Raw genomic sequence first — 22,236 nt, 5'->3', positions numbered from 1 at the left:
TTTATCCAGTTCCCCCTCCCCTCATCTACCGCCATATCAGTCAACTTATTACGTAGTAAGGGCGGCTGTAAGGTATTGAAAGCACTTGAGAAGTCAAAAAACATCTCGCACACTGCAGTTCCATCATTGTCCAAGAATGAATGTACTGTATGTAGCAGAGACACTACAGCATCATCCACCCCCAATCTCTGCTGGTACGCAAACTGTAGGGGGTCAGTAAAAGCCCTCACCCTCAGACACAAGTAGGCGAGTATTATTCTCTCCAAGGACTTCATAGCATGTGATGTTAAGACCACTGGACGATAGTCTTGTAGGGAAGTTGGAAAAGTGGTCTTAGGAACCGGCACCAGGCAAGTGGTCTTCCACAGTTCTGGTACCCCCTGTGATTGACGGCTCCAGTTAAACAGGTGCTGGAAGACAGTACACAGTTGGTTTGCACACGCTCTGAGGACACGTGGACTGAGGCCATCAGGCCCAGCTGCTTTGCCAATAACAAGTCTACTAAACTGTCTTCTCACGTCGCTTTGGGAGACAGTGAAAGCAGGCAGCTTATCCCCCAATGTCAATGCTGCCGATCGCTTCCCAGCTCCATCCTCCATTCCTGATGACGCTGTGCTTGTGTTGGTGAATCTGTTGAAAAACTTGTTCATTTCATTAGCCAAGGGCAGATCCACTTCCCCATGCTCCGACTTTGCCTTAAACCCAGTTAGCTATTTCATGCCTGACCACACCTCCATGGAATTGTTGTGTGAATTATAAGTAGATATTTATTTTTGCTTTCACATAACACATGCATTTTAGATGTGAAACATTTGTCTGTAAAGATTTTTTTTACAAATATTTTATGAGTTCCTTATTGAGGTTGCAGTACTCTCGGGGTCACAATGCCACCCCATTCACTTGAATTGCATTGAGATGTAGCAGCAACATGTAGCAAACAGCAATTCTCAGACAAGACTTTCAACCAAAACATCTATGCCTCGTTTGCCACTTGCCAAACTTGTTTATTCTAATAATAGTAATAATAATAATTTTATTTCTATAGCGCCAACATATTCAGCAGCACTTTACATTTTAGAGGGGACTTGTACAGACAAAAGACATTACAGCATAATAATAATCACATAAATCAACAGATACCAAGAGGAATGAGGGCCCCGCTCGAAAGCTTAAGAGGAAATAGGGGAGACACAAAAGGTTGATCGTAACAATTGCAATAAGATAATAATAATAATATAATGACCATCATTATGTTTGGAGGAAAAGGTGAGAAGCTTGGAAGCCTAAGAACACCATCCCAACTGTGAAACATGGGGTGGCAGCACATCATGTTGTGGGGTGGTTTTGCTGCAGGACAGACTAGTGCACTTCACAAAATAGATGACATCATGAGAAAAGAAGATTATGTGGCAACACTGAAGCAACATCTCAAGACATCAGCCAGGAAGTTAACACTTGGGCGGAAATTGGTCTTCCAAATGGACAATGCTCCAAAGCATACTGCCAAAATGGTAACAACGTGGCTTAAGGATAACAAAGTCAATGTTTTGTAGTGGCCATCACAAAGTCCTGATCTCAATCCTATTGGTAATTTATGGTCAAAGCTGAAAAGGCAGGTGCGAGCAAGGCGACCTACAATCCTGGATCAATTACACCAGTTTTGTCAGGAGGAATGGGTCCAAATTCTGACCAACTATTGTGAGAAGCTTGTGGAAGGATATCCCAAACGTTTGACCCACACCATTCAGTTTAAGGGCAATGGTACCAAATACTAATGAAATGTATGTAAACTTTTGACTTTGCAGTAAGTAAAACATTCTCTGTCGCTCTCATTGTTCTGGCATTTGTCAAATATTAATTATGGTAATCCTAGTTGACCTAAAACGGGAAAGGTTTATTCCGATTTCATGTCAGATATTGAGAAAAACATGCATATGTGTTTTTTTATGTAGTGTATGTAAACTTCTAGTTTCAACTGTATAAAGCAAGTTATTTGTGAAATATATAAGGATAAACAAACACATAGCACTATAGCTTACAATACATAGGAGATCTCAGGAGACCTATTAGAATATTTACCACACATCAGTGCAATATTATAAAATGATGTAGTAAATCAGAAAATCTTGAAGTCTCTTTAACAACTTCATGCGTTTTCGTTTTTCGCTCCCCTTCTTTCTAGAGCCATAACTTTTTTATTTTTCTGTCAGTATGGCCATGTGAGGGCTTATTTTTTTGGCGACGAGTTGTACTTTTGAACGACACCATTGGTTTTACCATGTCGTGTAACAGGAAACGGGAACAAAAATTCCATGTGCAGTGAAATTGCGAAAAAAGTGCAATCCCACACTTGTTTTTGTTTGGCTCTTTTGCTAGTTTCACTAAATGCTAAAACTGACCATTATAATTCTCCAGGCCATTATGAGTTTATAGACACCAAACATGTCTAGGTTCTTTTTTATCTAAGTGGTGAAATAAAATTCCAAAGTTTGCTAAAAATAAATTGAGCCATTTTCCAAGACCCGTAGCGTTTCCATTTTTCATGATCTGGGGTCAGGTGAGGGCTTATTTTTTGTGTGCCGAGCTGACTTTTTAATGATACCATTTTTGTGCAGACATGATATTTTGATCGCCCATTATTGCATTTTAATGCAATGTCGCGGTGACCAAAAAGTGTAATTCTGGCGTTTTAATTTTTTTTTATCGCTACGACTTTTAGCGATTAATCCTTTTTTTTTTTATAGATCGGGCAAAACTGAATGCGGTGATACCAAATATGTGTAGGTTTGATTTTTTTATTGTTTTATTTTGAATGGGGCAAAAGGGGGGTGATTTGAACTTTCATATTTTTTTATTTTTTCATATTTTTAAAAACATTTTTTTTTTTACTTTTCGCATGCTTCAATAGTTTCCATGGGAGGCTAGAAGCTGCCACAAATTGATTGGCTCTGCTACAAAGAGGTGATGCTCAGTTTGCCTCTATGTAGCTGAACTGCAGACTTGCTATGAGTGCCGACCACTCTAGCAGACCTTTGGGTGTCATGCCAACACACTGGTGACCCGCGATCACGTGACGCAGGTCACCGGTGTGCGTATTTCCGGCTGGATGGCCAGAAGCACTTGTTAAATGCCACTGTCAGAGTTTGACAGTGGCATTTAACTAGTTAATGACCATGGGTGGATCACGATTACACATGCGGCTATTGCGGTCACATATCCGATGTTCAAAACAGCTGACATGTCCTGGCTTTGAGGTGGGCTCACCGCCGGAGCCCACATGAAAGCGGGGGATACTGACATTGGTGTAATAGTACGTCCAATGTCAGTAAGGGGTTAATAATGTCTGTTTAAAGTTATGATTCAATATAGAAAGAAGAAAAAATAAAAATAAATAAAACAAAAGTGAGAAAAAAGGATAGCGGCAGAAGAAAAAGAGAAGGAAAAAGAAAAAGGAATGTGATGGGATAAGTAGACTTAGGACCCAGTCAGATGGCTGTATAAATCGGGCCGAGATGAGAACACAGTGCACAGAGGGTGACAACTTCATGTATTTTTATGCAGCCTTCACATTCGGTTCGGGAAAGCTGCTGGCCAGCTCCGTGCAAATCAGTTTAAGAGCATAGATAATTATTTATTGGAGTTTCTAAATATCATTAAACTCTGCCAGGTTGTAGATGGTACCATGCTGATGAACATTTTAGTAACTTTCACATTTTTAAAATTTTCAGTAAGCCATTCCCTTTTATTTCAAAGCCCTACCCATGTTTAAGGAAGAAGGCAGGCGTAAAAAAAACCAAATTGTAGTGCTAAAACTTTCTTTGGGACATTTTCATGCCAGGAAGCTGATGTAGAGGGATCGATAAATTCCTAAATGTAGTGCTCATGGGAGAGAATAAGTCTCTAATAGTTGAAGACATTAAACATGATACAATATATTTTATATGAATTTTCTTATATTTTTAATCTAGCCTAATCATTAATTAAAAGGAATTGATCAGCAGGTGTTCGCTATGTAATCTGACAGCAGCATTGGCAAGGTACACAGACCCTTATTCTAGCGATATATCACTTAAGGTACCGTCACACTCAGCGACGCTGCAGCGATATAGACAATGAGCCGATCGCTGCAGCGTCGCTGTTTAGGTCGATGGGGAGCTGTCACACAGACAGCTCTCTCCAGCGACCAACGATCAGGGGAACGACTTCGGCATCGTTGAAACTGTCTTCAACGATGCCGAAGTCCCCCTGCAGCACTTGGGTAACCAGGGTAAACATCGAGTTACTAAGTGCAGGTCCGCGCTTAGTAACCCGATATTTACCCTGGTTACCAATGTAAAAGTAAAAAAAAAAACACTACATACTCACCTTCTGATGTCTGTCACGTCCCCCGGCGTCCGCGCTGCTGCTCAGAGCTTCCTTCACTGAATGTGTCAGAGCCGGCAGAGCACAGCGGTGACGTCACCGCTGTGCTCGGCTTTACGGCCGGCACTGACGCATTCAGTGCAGGAAGCTCTGAGCAGCAGCGCGGACGCCCGGGGATGTGATAGACATCAGAAGGTGAGTATGTAGTGTTTTTTTTTTACTTTTACAATGGTAACCAGGGTAAATATTGGGTTACTAAGCGCGGCCCTGCGCTTAGTAACCCGATATTTACCCTGGTTACCATTGTAAAACATTGCTGGCATCGTTGCTTTTGCTGTCAAACACGACGATACACACCGACCTAACGACGAAATAAGGTGCTGGCCTTCTAGCTCCGACCAACGATATCACAGCGGGATCCAGATCGTTGCTGCGTGTCAAACACAACGATATCGCTATCCAGGACGCTGCAACGTCACGGATCGCTGTCGTTCTCGTTAGAAAGTTGTTCAGTGTGAAGGTACCTTTAGTGTGAAGGAAAAATATAATTGCAGAGGAATATATAACAGAAGTAGACTTACATTTAGTTGACAAAAGAACAAACTGGTTTTACCGGTATTGCATAATCTCAGAACCATAGGGGGTCTGCTGGAAGAATATTGAGATGTGTCAATCCTGTCAGTCTATTGATCCAAGCTTCAAAGCATGGGTAGGTGGTGATTATAACCAAGCTGAATGTTTCCTATGTACTGTTTTGAGAGGGTAGCTAGAGATATAGGATATTCTAAATGCAAGTTCTTGGGCCCCTAAATTATCCCATCGCCCAGCCACAAACAGCAATTTTTTAATAGTCTAATCCAAGTTGTCCTGGATATATGAGCCCAGGACCAGGCATATAAAGATGGGTGACACAATAGGAAAATTGTCATGTGGGGATCAGCGTCTGCTAATCGTGATCCATAATTAATTTCTCCTTCCCTCAAGGAAACAGAAGTTAACTGTAGATGAAAACGTTTAGGAATTTTTGCTATAACTTCCTTTTCATTTCATAACTGTTTTGCATATTTGTGTGTCATATTATTTTTACCTTTTTTATATTTTTATTGTAAGCACTGTAAATTTTTATATTAAGGCTTAAAGGAAACCTGTCAGTGGTTTTGGCTGATATAAGATGCGGCCACTGCCTTTCAGGGCTTATCTACAGCATTCTATAATGCTGTAGATAAGCCCCAAAACCTGCAAGTGAAGAAAAATAAGTTTTATTATACTCACCCGGTGGGGGGGCAGTCCGGTCCAATGGGTGTCACGGGTCTGGGCCTGGCACCTCCCATCTTCTTGCAATACCGTCCTCCTGCTTGCATCATGGCTCCCCGGCATTGCGCTCCTGCGTAGGCATACTTATCTGCCCTGGTGAGGGCTGAGCAAAGTACTGCAGTGCGCAGGCGCTGGGAAAGGTAAGAGAGGCACAGCACATGCGCACTGCAGTACTTTACTCTGCCCTCAACAGGGCAGATAAGTATGCCTTCTCAGGAGCACAATGCCAGAGAGCTATGATGCAAGCAGGAGGACGGCATCGCAAGAAGATAGGTGGCGCCGGACCCAAACCTGCGAAACCCATCGGACCGGACCGCATAAAACCACCCACCAGGGTGAGTATAATAAAACTTTTTTCCTTATCTTCCAAGTCAGGCTGGGGGCTTATCTAATAGATTATAGAATACTGGAGATAAGCCTTGAATGGCAGTGACCGTATCTTATATCAGCCAAAACTGCTGACAGGTTTGCTTTAAAATCTTTTACTAGTTTGATCCTTGTATGCTCTAAAGGATCCATAGCCTTTCAAACAGTTTGTGGCTTTTTTAATTCTCTGACAGTAAGAAATTTCGCAGGACTCATCACTCCGTGTGTTTGAGGAGTGGTGGCAGCATGCTACGTATCTGGGGTGTGTAGTCTGTATTGGGGGTGTGATTTATGCTCACTTAAAAGCCTGTAACAGAGGTTGAGTGCTGGATTGAGTGAGAAGAAATAAATTAACCCTTGCAGTCACACCCACGTCACCTATTGGGAAGTGTTTACGTGACACTTAGTTTATTGTGTGCAGCAGTTATGATATTCACAGTTTTCTCTCCTGCAGCTCTAGCTCACAGACCACAGCTCAGTCTCTATGTAAATAGCATAGTGACAGAGACCTGCTAATCACTGCTGGAGACATAGTTGGACTAGCAGTTAGAAGTCTGAAATCCTGTAATGATAATGTCTTGCTGATAAAACACTGATTTTATTGCAACAGCAAAATACCACCTAGTAAGTGACATATCACTGGACTCAGGCTCTCTTCCTCTACATCGTGGTGTTCTCAGATTATATAGTAAAAACCTGCTGAAAAAAAGTCCCTTTAAAAGAAAATCACAAAAACTGCACTGGGTGAACAAAGCTTAATAGCCATATTTGTTATTCCAGAGTTTAATATATTTGCGTTACCTGTACTTCTCCAGTTGTCAATTGAGTAGGCATCTGGCAATTCACTCCTACCCGCGCTATCTCTTGTCGGACGATACCCATGTTTTTCAATTCGATTGGTATTATCAGTTTCAAAATTATCTACAAATAAGTTGAATATACTCATGTTTTACAACATTGTAAGATTATCATTAACAGCACTATGATTAGCAGGTAAAGGGGTCTTTTCCAGACTTCAGCAAAATTTATGTAATCACGCATTGTGACTACAGATTGTACATAATGCACACTGTCAGGATTCTGCTCTGTTGCCTGCTCAAGTGGATGTCACTTGTGTATGTGATTTGCATAGATGTTATTAAGTTCTGACTAGCTTCTCATCTGTTTCATTAGGGTTTCCATCTAAGGCCGGGGTCACACTTGCGTATGCAATGTGAGAAACTGCTATATACTCATACAGTTCAGCTAGCGCGGCGTTTATTCCACTTTTCTACTAGTCTTCTTGCTTTCTAACAGGTACCCGCACAGAACCTGTCTTAAACGCCAGCTGCTCCTGAACTTCTTCTCCTCCCCCCTTTCCTCTCGGTGGTAAGCGCCAGTGCCATTATTTAGTTTTCAATGTGAGAAACTCGCGGGAGTCTCTTGCATCAATACCCGGCACTGCCGCCGGCACTCGGGACCGAAACGTGCAGCTGCATAGAAATACATGCAGTCGCACACTCCGATCCCAAGCCTCTCTTCTAGCAGTACCCCATTTTGTGGGGACGGATGCACAAAACCATGGTCGACCATGTTTCTTATGATCCTGTAAAAAGACAGACACTGACAGAAAGATGGCCAACTGGAATTCACAGTGACTAGGCTGCTTCATAACACTGAATTTTTCCATCAAGGGTTTAATCCGAATCATGTTTTTGCAGATTTAGCCGTAAACCCTGGCTTAAGTACTCAGCTTAATGCACAGGATAAATAAGAACCTCCTATTATTCTTATTTTTGAAAAGTAGAATGAACAAATAAACTGCAGTTTAGGATTTGTTTATATTTTGTTTTATATTTTTACTAATTCACTGTGCAGTATAATTGATCCGTCAACGTTATTCTTCAGGTCAATATGGCTACAGCCATAACAACTTTTTATAGTGTTTTTATCCATTTTGCTCCTTCTGCAGACTAAAAATTATTATTATCATTATAGTATTCTCCTTTATTTCTAAGCCCTACCCATGTTTAAGAAAGAAGGCAGGTGTTAAAAAAAACAAATTGTTGTGACAAAACTTTCTTTGGGACATTTTCATGCCAAGAAACTGATGTAGAGGGAGCGACAAACTCCTAAATATAGTGCTCATGGGGGAGAATAAGTCTATAATAGTTGAAGACATTAAACATGATACAATTTCTTTTATATTAATTGTCTTATATTTTTAATTTAGCCTAATCTTTAATTAAAAGGAATTGTTCAGCAGGCATTCGCTATGTAATCTGACAACAGCATTATCAAGGCACACATTCTAGTGATGTATCACTTAGTGTGAAGGAAAAATATAATTGTAGGGGAATATATAACAGTAGTAGAGTTACATTTAGTTGACAAAAGAACAAACTGGATTTACCAGTATTTGCAGAACCATAGGGGGTCTCCTGGAAGAATATTGAGAGGTGTCAATAGTGACATCTCGGTCGGTCTATTGAGCCAAGCTTCAAAATATGGGTAGGTGGTGATTATAACCAAGCTGAATGGCTCCTATGTACTGTATGGAGGGGGTAGCTAGAGATACAGGATATTCTAAATACAAGGTCCTGGCCCCTATATTAGCCCAACGTTCAGTCACAAACAGCAATTTTTAAATAGTCCAATCCAGGCTGTCCTGGAAATATGAGCCCAGGACCAGGCACATAAATATGGGTGACACAATAGGAAATTTGTTCACATGTGGGGATTAGCGTTTACTGTTCGTGAATCCATAATTCATTTATCCTTCCCTCAAGGAAACAGAAGTTAACTGTAGACGGAAACATTTAGGTATTTCTGTTATTTCTCTCTTTTTAATTTATAACTTTTGCACATTAGTGTGTCATAATATCTTGACCTTTTTATATTTCTTATTGTAAGCAGTGTAAATTTTAAAGCTTAAAATCTTTAATTAGTCTGATCCTTGTATGCTCTAAAGAATCCACAGCCTTTCAGAGAGTGTATTTTTTATTGCCTGAAAGTAACATATTTCAGGGACTCATCACCCCCTGTGTTTGAGGAGTGGTGGCAGAGTGTTAAGGTACCTTCACACGAAGCGACGCTGCAGCGATAGCGACAATGATGCCGATCGCTGCAGCGTCGCTGTTTGATCGCTGGAGAGCTGTCAGACAGACCGCTCTCCAGCGACCAACGATGCCGAGGTCCCCGGGTAACCAGGGTAAACATCGGGTTGCTAAGCGCAGGGCCGCGCTTAGTAACCCGATGTTTACCCTGGTTACCAGCGTAAAAGTAAAAAAAACAAACAGTACATACTCACCTGCGCGTCCCCCAGCGTCTGCTTCCTGACACTGACTGAGCTCCGGCCCTAACAGCACAGCGGTGACGTCACCGCTGTGCTTTCACTTTCACTTTAGGGCCGGCGCTCAGTAAGTGTCAGGAAGCAGACGCTGGGGGACGCGCAGGTGAGTATGTACTGTTTGTTTTTTTTACTTTTACGCTGGTAACCAGGGTAAACATCGGGTTACTAAGTGCGGCCCTGCGCTTGGTAACCCGATGTTTACCCTGGTTACCAGTGTAAAACATCGCTGGTATCGTTGCTTTTGGTGTCAAACACAACGATACACGGTGATCGGACGACCAAATAAAGTTCTGAACTTTATTCAGTGACCAGCGACATCACAGCAGGATCCTGATCGCTGCTGCGTGTCAAACTAAACGATATCGCTAGCGAGGACGCTGCAACGTCACGGATCGCTAGCGATATCGTTACAAAGTCGTTTCGTGTGAAGGTACCTTTACATATCCAGAGTCTGTAGTCTGTATTGGGGGTGTGATTTATGCTCACTTAGTCACCTGTGATTGAGTGAGAGGAGATAAATTAACCCTTGCAGTCACACCCATGTCACCTGCTGGGAAGTGTTTACATGACACTTAGTTTACTGTATGCAGTAGTTACTGTATGATATTCACAGTTTTCTCTCCTGTATTTCTAGCGCACAGACCACAGCTCAGTCTTTATGTAAATGGCATAGTGACAGAGACCTGCTAATCACTGCTGGAGGCATAGTTGGACTAGCAGTCACAAGGCAGTTTTCCTCTAATCGTAATTTCTTGCTGATAAAACACTGTTTGTACTAAAACAGCAAAATACCACCTAGTAAGTGAAATATTACTGGACTCAGGCTCTCTTTTCTGAGATTATATAGTAAAAACCTGCTGAAAAACATCCCTTTAAAAGAAAATCTGACGTAGAAGGAGCGATAAATCCTCTAAATCTCTAAATGTAGTGCTCATAGGGGAGGATAAGTCTATAATATTTGAAGACATTAAAGATTATACTTTTATTTTTTTATATGAAACCTGAACAGTTCTAATTTTCTTTTTTGTTATTTAGCCTAATCTTTGATTAAAAAAAACAAATCACAAAAACTGCACTGAATGAACAAGGCTTAATAGCTATAGTTGTTATTCCATATATTAATACATTTGAGTTACCTGTACTTCGCCAGTTGTCAATTGAGTAGGCATCTGGCAATTCACTCCTACCCGCGCTGTCTCTTGTCGGACGATACCCACGTTTTTCAATTCGTTTGGTATTATCAGTTTCAAACTTGTCTACAAATAAGTTGAATATACTCACGTTTTACAACATTGTAAGATTATCATTAACAGCACTATGATTAGCAGGTAAAGGGGTCTTTTCCAGGGTTCAGCTAAATTTCTGTAATCACTTTTTGTCAACCCCTAAAAAGACAGACCGCCAGAAAAATAGCCAAATAGAATCCAAAGTGACTCAGTCTGCCTTATACAGCTTGTATGTGACTTGTCATGAAGCTAGGAGTAAGAGCTGGAGAAGCAGGAAGAAGGAAATGACACATCATATACTAGCTATGAATATGTAGCCAGAAAGTGGCGAACAAGAGTGAGGGAGAACATCAAACCCCCACACAGACTGTGATAAGCCTTGGTCGGGGGCTAGCTTAAATGAGCAACAAGATGCAAGCTAAGCCCCTGATCTCTGTCCAAGCATCTCAGAGGAGGAGCACTCAGCAGCAGACGGTAGATCACGGTGAGAAGCAGTAAATCACATGAAGTTACATATTACAACATAGAGAGGGATTTCAGCCCTCATTGTTTCATACAGAAGGTAGATTGAAATGCATTTTTATCTCCCTGGAGTCCCCCTTTAAGCTCTTGTTTCTCAGGTTCTCCAGCAAATTATATTGTAGTTAATGACTCCAGCAGCTGAAACCCCATTATAAGCTTATTTTCAGGGGACCCTTTTAACAAAAAGTCTTAAAATAAAAAATAAGTAATAAATCGATAAGTGAAGAACTTATAATCTACTCAACAATGCATGTGTGGATATATTTACAATTAATATAGTATTTGTGAACCCCTCCCCAAACAAGCCAATTTTCGGTTTCATTTTTGGGGGGAATGGAAAGTGACAAATAAATTCTGGAGTTTTTATATATATATATATATATATATATATATATTTTTTTTTTAATTTACTGTATGGGTTAAATTCATTTTAAATTTTGAGAGGTCAGACTTTTAAAGACACAGTAATTTTTATTAAATTATCTGAATAGGATAGATCTGAAATTTTAGGTTTTGTTTTTTTTTTACTAATTTCTTTTGACATTTTTTCTCTCCCACTTAGGAGACTTGAACCAGCGATCCTTTAGTATTGCAATATATTGTGAAATTAACGACTTCTTATGGAGCCAAGGCACAGATGGCGGCATAGGGGCCTGCAGTAGGCCACTGACTGCTATGGTAACCCAGCGGCACCCTGCAATTATATTATGGAGGGCACTGGAAGAGAAAATGTGCCTTCCCCTCAGATCACACCACTCAAATGCTGCTTTCAGCGATTGACAAAGTGGTTTAACAGCAGCAATCAAAAACAGCTCAGATCACTGCTGTTGGAGGCAAGTGCAAAACACAGCCACCATTTACTCCAGAGCTCCAAGTGCACATGACATCCACTGTACATGTACAGCAGGTGGTAGGAAGTAGTTGAACTTAAAAATGAAATACTAATAAGAGATAAACATGCCATACAACAAAAGAAAGTAAAAACAAATACAAACATAATACACCTGTGACATAAAAGTAAAAGATTAGCAAATCCCCCATTCCTTCCTCCACTGATTTTCCAGGAGTATAATTACAGTAAATCCATCCACTCACAGATTTGAAATACAGCAGATTCTACCATCTTTAATGACAACATACCTTTATTTCGCCAGCTATTAATTTTGACAGTATCTGTCAAATTCTCCACATCTCTATTCTCTCTTATTTCCTGATGTGTGTGATTTTCTGAAGATGTGTCTGAATCTATTATGCTGGGATGTTCTAAAAGAGAAAAATATTATTATTAGGAAAAGATTAAACTATAGATGTCAATTTTCTGAAGTTGGCATCTGGAGAGCGGAGTAGTTGTCACACCCCTTTTTTATATGCCATGCCCTCTTGATACTCTTTCTCTACTCTCTGCATGCTACAATGCCTCTGGACCCATCTTCCTGATACCCCAGACCCCCCCAAAAAAATGTTGCAGAATGTGCTCTAGGAGCAATCAGCTATAGATAACTGTGTCTTATCTTCTGCAGAGACAGTCCTGGCTGAAAGAAATGATAGCGGTCTGTGCCAGATAAAGAAGAAAAGTGAAGATGAAAGTCTTCACCTAGAGGCGTTACTGGTAATTCAGTGTATTACCTGTACACTTAAGGTACCTTCACACTGAACGATATCGCTAGCGATCCGTGACGTTGCAGCGTCCTGGCTAGCGATATCGTTGAGTTTGACAGGCAGCAGCGATCAGGATCCTGCTTTGCCATCGTTGGTCGGAGCAGAAAGGCCAGAACTTTATTTCGTCGCTGGATCTCCCGTAGACATCGCTGAATCGGCGTGTGTGACGCTGATTCAGCGATGTCTTCACTGGTAACCAGGGTAAACATCGGGTTACTAAGCACAGGGCCGTGCTTAGTAACCCAATGTTTACCCTGGTTACCAGCGTAAACGTAAAAAAAACCAAACACTACATACTTACATTCCGGTGTCTGTCCCCCGGCGCTGTGCTTCTCTGCACAAACAAGTACAATAATCTTGAACAATACAAGTCACAACTGGTACAGGAGGAGAGAGGACCCTGCCCGCGAGGGCTCACAATCTACTAGGGATGGGTGAGGATACAGTAGGTGAGGATAGAGCTGGTCACGCAGTGGTAATAACAATGTTGTTAGTATTGTAGTTTTTATTAATGATCAGTATTGTATTATTCAGTCACTATGTTGCAATATGTGGTCCGGTTAATATGTGGTCCAGTCATGTGTGGGGGGTATTTATCCCTATATGTGGTATTATTCGGTCACTATGTGGTTTAGTCACGGTGTGGCGGTATTTCTCTCATGTATGTGGAATTATTTGGTCGCTATATGCTGGTAATATGTGTTCTGGTCACGGTGTAGCAGTATTTCTCTCTTGTACAGTATGTGCTATTATTCTATAACTATAATAACCAAAGAGAAAAAAGGAGTACTATGTCCAAGAATATAAAAATATGTACAAATTGTATTAATAATTGTATAGTAACATGATGAATAAATCATAAAACACATCAAAATAGAGGGATCAGGTACACATTGGTCACGGGTATCTCAGCACAAATGTCACAAAACAGTATAGTGCATAGTGCTTATATTGGCATGGGAAGCAATCCAAATGTGCAAAAAAGTCTAGTTAATCAAGTGAACATTTCTTGCTATATAGCAAACTCATGATGCATATCAAAACTTAGTTATGCTTACCCATTATGTATTACAGCTGGACCCGTGTACCCGCCGCAACCGACGCGCGTTTCGCTGCTCTTTTTCAAGGTGCGGTGGTGTAATGTGTGTGGGCCATGTTTAAATACCCTTTCGCGTCAGGTAGCTGTAAAAGCGGTGCATGTTTCTGGAAATACACACCGGAACTTGTATCACTTCTGGCAGGGCGGAGTAACACTGCGTGTCACAGCGATCATCTATGTGACGTCACTAAAACGCAAATGTCATCCACAGGTGCCATCGGCGATGCTCCGGATCAGTGCAGCCGGAAACATGCGTACAATGGAAGTACAATGGGAGCTATAATGCAAACCATAGTGATAGGAATAGAAGGATGTACGGACACTAATATATAAATATCGTGAATAATAATTATCAGTGCAATTAGAAAAATATAATTAATGTAATAATGTGATTCATATGCTACATAAGCATGATTAATTAAATGTGCTAACATATATACTGATACCATAACTACACCAATTAATATAAGTGTATCTACATTATATAAAAGTGACATAAAAACATCATACATTTACTCCTATATTGTCAAAAAATTAATAAATATATAAATAATAATAGTGACAAGAATAATAATTGTGATTCCACTTCATCCTTCACAATTCCAATCCATAACTGGGAAACTGTATAAATAAGGCTTCCAAAAGTAATTTTCTGGCGCCAGATTACTTTGCCAGTTCACACATCAGAATGGTAACATAGATCAATAGAACAAACTAAAAAATAAAATATAAAAAATTACATATAAAGCATGACAAAATCCAAACAGCACAAAACACCAAAAGGTTAAAAAACAAGTCTGGGACATTGTGTAATCAATTCTATAGAAATGAACTGAAGCTTAACTGCTCATTGAGACCTGCCGTATTTAATACCGTAATCCACCGACATTCCCTTTGAGCCAAAATGCGCTTGGTGTCACCCCCCCCTAATGCTCGCACAAATTTTATCAGTACCCCAGGCTTTTAGGCCTAAGTTTTGATATGCATCATGAGTTTGCTATATAGCAAGAAATGTTCACTTGATTAACTAGACTTTTTGCACACTTGGATTGCTTCCCATGCCAATATAAGCACTATGCACTTTACTGTTTTGTGACATTTATGCTGAGATACCCGTGACCAATGTGTACCCGATCCCTCTATTTTTATGTGTTTTATGATTTATTCATCATGTTACTATACGATTGTTAAAAAAATGTGTACATATTTTTATATTCTTGGACATAGTTCTCCTTTTTTTCTCTCCCTGGCTGATATTTCATTTAGGAGTGTCCTCTCTTATGAGGTTGCCTATTGATACAAACACTGTGTTATGTATCGATTTGGCATTTTTGTTCTATTAGTGTTCTATTTGGTTCGGATTTATAGTCTATAACTATGCGGTGGTAATATGTAGTTCAGTCACGGTTTGGTGGTATTTCTCCCTTGTATGTGGAATTATTTGGTGGCTATATGCTGGTAATATGTGTTCTGGTCACGGTGTAGCAGTATTTCTCTCTTTTACAGTATGTGCTATTATTCTATAACTATGTGGTGGTATTATGTAGTGCAGTCATGGTGTGGTGGTATTTCTCTCTTGTACAGTATGTGGCATTATTCGGTCACTATGTGGTGGCAATATGTGATCTGGTCGGCGGTAGTTTTCCCTTGTATGTGGAATTATTTGGTCGCTATATACTGGTAATATCTGGACTGGTTACGGTGGGACGGTACTTCTCCCTTGTATAGTATGTGATTTTATTCGGTCACTATCTGGTGGTAATATATGGTATGGTCACAGTGTGGCGGTATTTCTCCATTTATGTGGTATTATTCGGTCACTATTGGTCTGGTCATTGTGTTGTGGTATTTCTCCCTTGTTTGTGGAATAATTTGGTAGCTTTATGCTGGTAATGTGTTGTCTGGCTACGATGTAGCGGTATTTCCTCTTTGTATGTGGTATTATTCATCTTTGTAATGCTGGTGATATGTAGTCCAGTCATGGTGCGGTGGTATTTCTCCTTTATATGTGGTATTATTGGTCTTGGTATAGTTGATTGTGCTGTGTATGATGGTTATTTGGTCTCTCTGATATTAATTAGGAGAAGCTTATTTCCTTTACTGATTAAATACTTGTAAGATGATGCACTTACAGGGGTTCTCCAGTGAAAATAAGTAATCACCTCTACACAGGATAAGTGATAACTTAATGATTGTGGGGGTCCGACTGCTGGGACCAGCAACAATCGGCAGAATGTGGAACTTTTATCAAGATTAGAGTGGAGTGGCATGTGCGACTTAAGCATTGATCCCTTCATTTCCCGCACTTGTTTTTTTCTGGAAGCCCCAAAGAGAATGAATGGAGCTGCGGTCAGACATCCCACCTGCCACTCCATTTTAAAATAGGGATGAACGTGTCCTGTCAGGGATAAAGCTTCCCAATTCTTCTGATAGGTGAGGTTTCCAATGATTGGACCCAAATGTTCAATAAGTTATCATCACCTATCCTGTAGAGCCAATGGATCGGTGTGTTTTTACCAAAGAACCCCTTTAATGCAAACTACCATAATTATACATCCCAGTTATGGTGGCGCACAGTAGATGTGAAGGAACCGCCTGTGTTTTTCAACTGATGCTCCACTATAACGGGAATAACGGCTAACAGGTATTTGCGTATAGTGTAGGGTAGGCCCCTAGAGACAATTCCTCCTGTGGGCCCCTGACACCCCAGTCTGACGCTGATTGTATATCAAAAGGGTGTGTGTAATTATTTATTTATTTTACTCACTTATAAAGCGCCATTAATTCCACAGCGCTTTACAGACGATATTGGCACTGTTCCCATTGGGGCTAACAATCTAATTCCCTTTCAGTATGTCTTTGTAGTGTGGGAGGAAACCCACAAAGTCACTGGGAGAACCAGCAAGACAAGCTACCTGCAGATTGTGTCCTTGGTGGCAGTGCTAGCCACTGAGCCACCATGCTACTGGAACGCCCGCCAGGACCATGGGGTACTCGGTACTGGGTCCGATACTTAAAGGGGATGTCATGGTGGCGGCAACCCGGTCCATGGCCCTGGGCACCCATGTAAAAGGGAATGTCCTTAAAGGGGTTTTAAATAAAGTTTGTGTTCGTGATGCCACTTGTGGTTCTCGGTCAGAGGTGACCGACGCTGCTTAAAGGGGTCCACTGGGGTGGTGTTATGGCAGCTAAGATGGTATAGCTTCCCACAGGTGAAACTGGGTCCCCAGGGCTCCCGGTGTATAGATGGAGATGTTGGGTAGTGCAGAAAGAAACGGAGGACACAGGTTTGCAGTCTCTTTACTTGGTTTACTGAAGACTTGAGGCAGCCACAGTCCGGGGCACCAGATCACAGGTACAGGTAAGGTCCGGCCGGCTTGGAAGCGAGTTCAGAGTCCCCTTTACCAGGTGGAGTTAGAAGCCTTCTCACTAGCCCTGTGGTGTAGGCCCTTGCTGCCTGTGGCTTCTATCAAGGTCCTCACTGTTTTCTCTGTCCTCCTTAAAGGTGGGACACTAACCCATATGACGGGTGGCTTGAGCCTTTTTCCAGGGTCTCTATCACAACCTGGGCTCTATGTGGAGCGCCCTGCAAGGGCAGCGGGGTCCGGTCAGCTATTAAAGGGGATGTCACAGTGGCTGCGACCCGGTCCGTGACCCTGGGTGTCCAATTAAAGGGGAAAGGTCTTTTAAGGGGAATTGTCGTAAAGTCTGCTGTGTCACCACCTGTGGTGTTCAGTCAATAGTGGGACCAACGCTGCATTAAAGGGGTCCTCTGGGGAATGTTGTCACAGCAATGATGGTAACGCTTCCCACAGGTGAAGCGGGGTCCCCAGACAGGGCCGGCATCAGCACCCGGCGCACCCGGGCAAGTGCCGGGGCCCTGTCGAGACGGGGGGGCCCACTCACGCTGTCTGGGATATAGCGCACACACTGGTGTAAGGGGCGCGCGGTCAGAATTTTCATAAACCACCAGAGCGCTGTGTGTGTGGAGGGAGCAGCAGGAGTCATTGTGACAGACAGCTGGGAGAGGAAGCCAGTGCTGAGCAACAGGAGGGCGGGACTTTCCAGCATCCAATCCCGGCTGAGCGCCTTACTACAGTATTCTCCCGTCACAGTCAGGAGTGAGTCACGGAGCAGCGCAGCCCCCTTCCCCCCGGTGAGTGTTGTCTGAGGCGCCTGTGTTTAAGTGTATGGACGGTGTCTGACAGGCTCTAGTCCAGTCCCTGCAGCCGACCATCCTCACTGAGTCCGCTACTGTGCTCATTGACAGCATCAATGATAACAGCAGCTGCTATGTCCTGAGCCACTCTGACCCCTGTCTGTATCATCAAAAGAGCAGAGCTGAATGCCCCTTCCCCCTTCACCTCCTGCAGAGAAGCATGAGTGCTGAGCCCAACCTGTCCCCTGACAGGACACAGCAGCCCCCTCTCAAGATTCCCTGGATTTACTTCTCCAAACTTCATTCTTCAGAATGGAGCTGTGGTGTCCTGTCAGGGGGCAGATGGGGCACAGAAGCCTTATCCTTCTCTGTTCTCTGGAGGGGGCTTTATAGCTGCTGAACAGGCTCACCTTCTAGAGATGTTATGTAACATTACATATCCACACACACATATATACAGTGGGGCAAAAAAGTATTTAGTCAGTCAGCAATAGTGCAAGTTCCACCACTTAAAAAGATGAGAGGCGTCTGTAATTTACATCATAGGTAGACCTCAACTATGGGAGACAAACTGAGAAAAAAAAATCCAGAAAATCACATTGTCTGTTTTTTTATCATTTTATTTGCATATTATGGTGGAAAATAAGTATTTGGTCAGAAACAAAATTTCATCTCAATACTTTGTAATATATCCTTTGTTGGCAATGACAGAGGTCAAACGTTTTCTGTAAGTCTTCACAAGGTTGCCACACACTGTTGTTGGCATGTTGGCCCATTCCTCCATGCAGATCTCCTCTAGAGCAGTGATGTTTTTGGCTTTTCGCTTGGCAACATGGACTTTCAACTCCCTCCAAAGGTTTTCTATAGGGTTGAGATCTGGAGACTGGCTAGGCCACTCCAGGACCTTGAAATGCTTCTTACGAAGCCACTCCTTCGTTGCCCTGGTGGTGTGCTTTGGATCATTGTCATGTTGAAAGACCCAGCCACGTTTCATCTTCAATGCCCTTGCTGATGGAAGGAGGTTTGCACTCAAAATCTCACGATACATGGCCCCATTCATTCTTTCATGTACCCGGATCAGTCGTCCTGGCCCCTTTGCAGAGAAACAGCCCCAAAGCATGATGTTTCCACCACCATGCTTTACAGTAGGTATGGTGTTTGATGGATGCAACTCAGTATTCTTTGTCCTCCAAACACGACAAGTTGTGTTTCTACCAAACAGTTCCAGTTTGGTTTCATCAGACCATAGGACATTCTCCCAAAACTCCTCTGGATCATCCAAATGCTCTCTAGCAAACTTCAGACGGGCCCGGACATGTACTGGCTTAAGCAGTGGGACACATCTGGCACTGCAGGATCTGAGTCCATGGTGGCGTAGTGTGTTACTTATGGTAGGCCTTGTTACATTGGTCCCAGCTCTCTGCAGTTCATTCACTAGGTCCCCCCGCGTGGTTCTGGGATTTTTGCTCACCGTTCTTGTGATCATTCTGACCCCACGGGGTGGGATTTTGCGTGGAGCCCCAGATCGAGGGAGATTATCAGTGGTCTTGAATGTCTTCCATTTTCTAATTATTGCTCCCACTGTTGATTTCTTCACTCCAAGCTGGTTGGCTATTGCAGATTCAGTCTTCCCAGCCTGGTGCAGGGCTACAATTTTGTTTCTGGTGTCCTTTGACAGCTCTTTGGTCTTCACCATAGTGGAGTTTGGAGTCAGACTGTTTGAGGGTGTGCACAGGTGTCTTTTTATACTGATAACAAGTTTAAACAGGTGCCATTACTACAGGTAATGAGTGGAGGAAAGAGGAGACTCTTAAAGAAGTTACAGGTCTGTGAGAGCCAGAAATCTTGATTGTTTGTTTCTGACCAAATACTTATTTTCCACCATAATATGCAAATAAAATGATAAAAAAACAGACAATGTGGTTTTCTGGATTTTTTTTTCTCAGTTTGTCTCCCATAGTTGAGGTCTACCTATGATGTAAATTACAGACGCCTCTCATCTTTTTAAGTGGTGGAACTTGCACTATTGCTGAATGACTAAATACTTTTTTGCCCCACTGTATATCTACTGTATAATTGTCTAAGGGTCACTTCCGTCTGTCTGTCACGGAAATCCCAAGTCGCTGCTTGGTCGCGGCAAAACGGCCACGACCAATCAGCGACGGGCACAGTCCGGTGGCGAAATGGCCGCTCCATACTCCCCTGCCATCAGTGCCCCCTCCATATTCCCCTCCAGTCAGCGCTCACACAGGGTTAATGCCAGCGTTAACGGACCACGTTATGCAGCGGTGTAACGCACTCTGTTAATGCTGATATTAACCCTGTGTAAACAACTTTTTACTATTGATGCTGCCTATCAATAGCATCAATAGTAAAAAGATCTAATGTTAAAAATAATTTAAAAAAATTACAAATCATTATATACTCACCCTTCGTCGGCCCCCAGATCCAGCCCAGGCCTTTCCCGCTCCTCGCGACGCTCCAGTGACCGGTCCATGCATTGTGGTCTCGCAAGACCGCTATGTCATCATCTCGCAAGACCGCTATGTCATCATCTCGCGGGACCGCAATGCATTCTTGGGACAGGAGTGCAGCGAGGAGCATCGGTAAACGCCTGGGCTGGATCCGGGGGCCGACGGAGGCTGAGTATATAACTATTTTTTATTTTAATTCTTTTTTTTAACAGGGATATGGTGCCCACATTGCTATATACTATGTGGGCTGTGCTATATACTACGTGGCTGTGGTATATATTACGTGGCTGGGCAATATACTACATGGCCTGTGTTATATACTGCATAGGCAGTGTTATATACTACGTCTCTGTGCTATATACTACGTGGCTCTCAATATACTACGTGGCTGGGCAATATACTACGTGGCTGGGTAATATACTACGTCGCTGGGCAATATACTACGTGTCTGGGCAATATACTACGTGGCTGGGCAATATACTACGTGGCTGGGCAATATACTACGTGGCTGGGCAATATACTACGTGTCTGCTATATACTACGTGTCTGGGCAATATACTACATGGCCTGTGTTATATACTGCATAGGCAGTGTTATATACTACGTCTCTGTGCTATATACTACGTGGCTCTCAATATACTACGTGGCTGGGCAATATACTACGTCGCTGGGCAATATACTACGTGTCTGGGCAATATACTACGTGGCTGGGCAATATACTACGTGGCTGGGCAATATACTACGTGGCTGGGCAATATACTACGTGTCTGCTATATACTACGTGTTTGGGCAATATACTACGTGGCTGGGCAATATACTACGTGGCTGTGCTATATACTACGTGGCTGGGCAATATACTACGTGGCTGCTATATACTACGTGGGCTGTGTTATATACTATGTGGGCTGTGTTATACGCTACTTGGCTGTGCTATATTTCTCTGCTGTATCTGTGCATCATGAATCGTGGTATGTGTTAAAGGGGGGGGCCCACTGAGACTCTTTCGCCCGGGGCCCTCAAAAACCTGGAGCCGGCCCTGTCCCCAGAGGTCCTAAGGTGTAAGGTGATGATAGTGTATGCCGAGCAATAAGTAAAGGACACAAGTTGTAAGTCTTTACCTGGTTTACTGTAGTTGGCAGGCCACAGTCCAGGGTACCAGGCACGGGTGGTGGTGGTCTGGCCGGCTCAGATGCAATGGGAGAATCTCCTTCCCAGTTGAGGTCCGTGAGCCTTTCCAACTAGCGCTTGCTGTATATGAAGTCTCTGCTGCCTGAAGCTTCCTGCAGAGTCCTCTATTCCCCCTGTCCTAAGACAGGTACCTGCATGACGGGCAGCTTAAGCCGTTTTACAGGGACTCTATCATGCCCCGGGCTCCTCAGGTGCTGCTGCGTCTCAGGTGTTGTGTGGGCTAATTACATACAGTTCTCGGCCCTTCGGTTCTGCTCTGTGTCCTAGAGTCCCACAAAAGCGTCGGGCTCCCGGTACCCGGCTACTGTGCTCTGGCTCTGAGGGTGTCATTCCGCTGTTCCCCTCTGAGCCCTCTCTACTCTGCTCCTTTACTCTGTAGCTCCACCACATACAACAACTCTTCAGGTTCTTTCACTCCTTCCAGAGGCTGCCAGGCCTCTCTGCAGAACTACTCACGGATGCATGGCCCCTCTGCTTCCTTCTCCTCTGTCTCTCTTACAGGAACTTTCTCTCAGACTGGCTGACTCCTTTCTTGT

At 42.7% G+C, this 22,236-nt stretch overlaps 1 protein-coding gene across 8 annotated transcripts in view; it reads right to left on the bottom strand.

The window, feature by feature from the left end:
- LOC143782307 (NFX1-type zinc finger-containing protein 1-like) overlaps positions 1-22,236 on the bottom strand; it is a 197,424-nt gene that overhangs the window by 159,632 nt on the left and 15,556 nt on the right. For 5 of the 8 annotated variants that reach the window (XM_077269622.1, XM_077269626.1, XM_077269623.1 and 2 more), the window contains exons 3-5: positions 12,262-12,384; positions 10,510-10,629; positions 6,844-6,963 (exon numbers count right to left, since the gene is read on the bottom strand). In XM_077269622.1, coding sequence (XP_077125737.1) covers positions 6,844-6,963; positions 10,510-10,629; positions 12,262-12,384 — 363 coding nt within the window. The remainder of the gene's footprint in view (positions 1-6,843; positions 6,964-10,509; positions 10,630-12,261; positions 12,385-22,236) is intronic. The other 3 variants (XM_077269629.1, XM_077269630.1, XM_077269624.1) reach the window with 2 other exon arrangements.

Source organism: Ranitomeya variabilis, chromosome 6, assembly GCF_051348905.1.
Source record: "Ranitomeya variabilis isolate aRanVar5 chromosome 6, aRanVar5.hap1, whole genome shotgun sequence".
In the NCBI taxonomy this organism is placed as follows: Eukaryota; Metazoa; Chordata; class Amphibia; order Anura; family Dendrobatidae; genus Ranitomeya; species Ranitomeya variabilis.
This window is presented reverse-complemented; position numbering and strand designations above follow the sequence as displayed.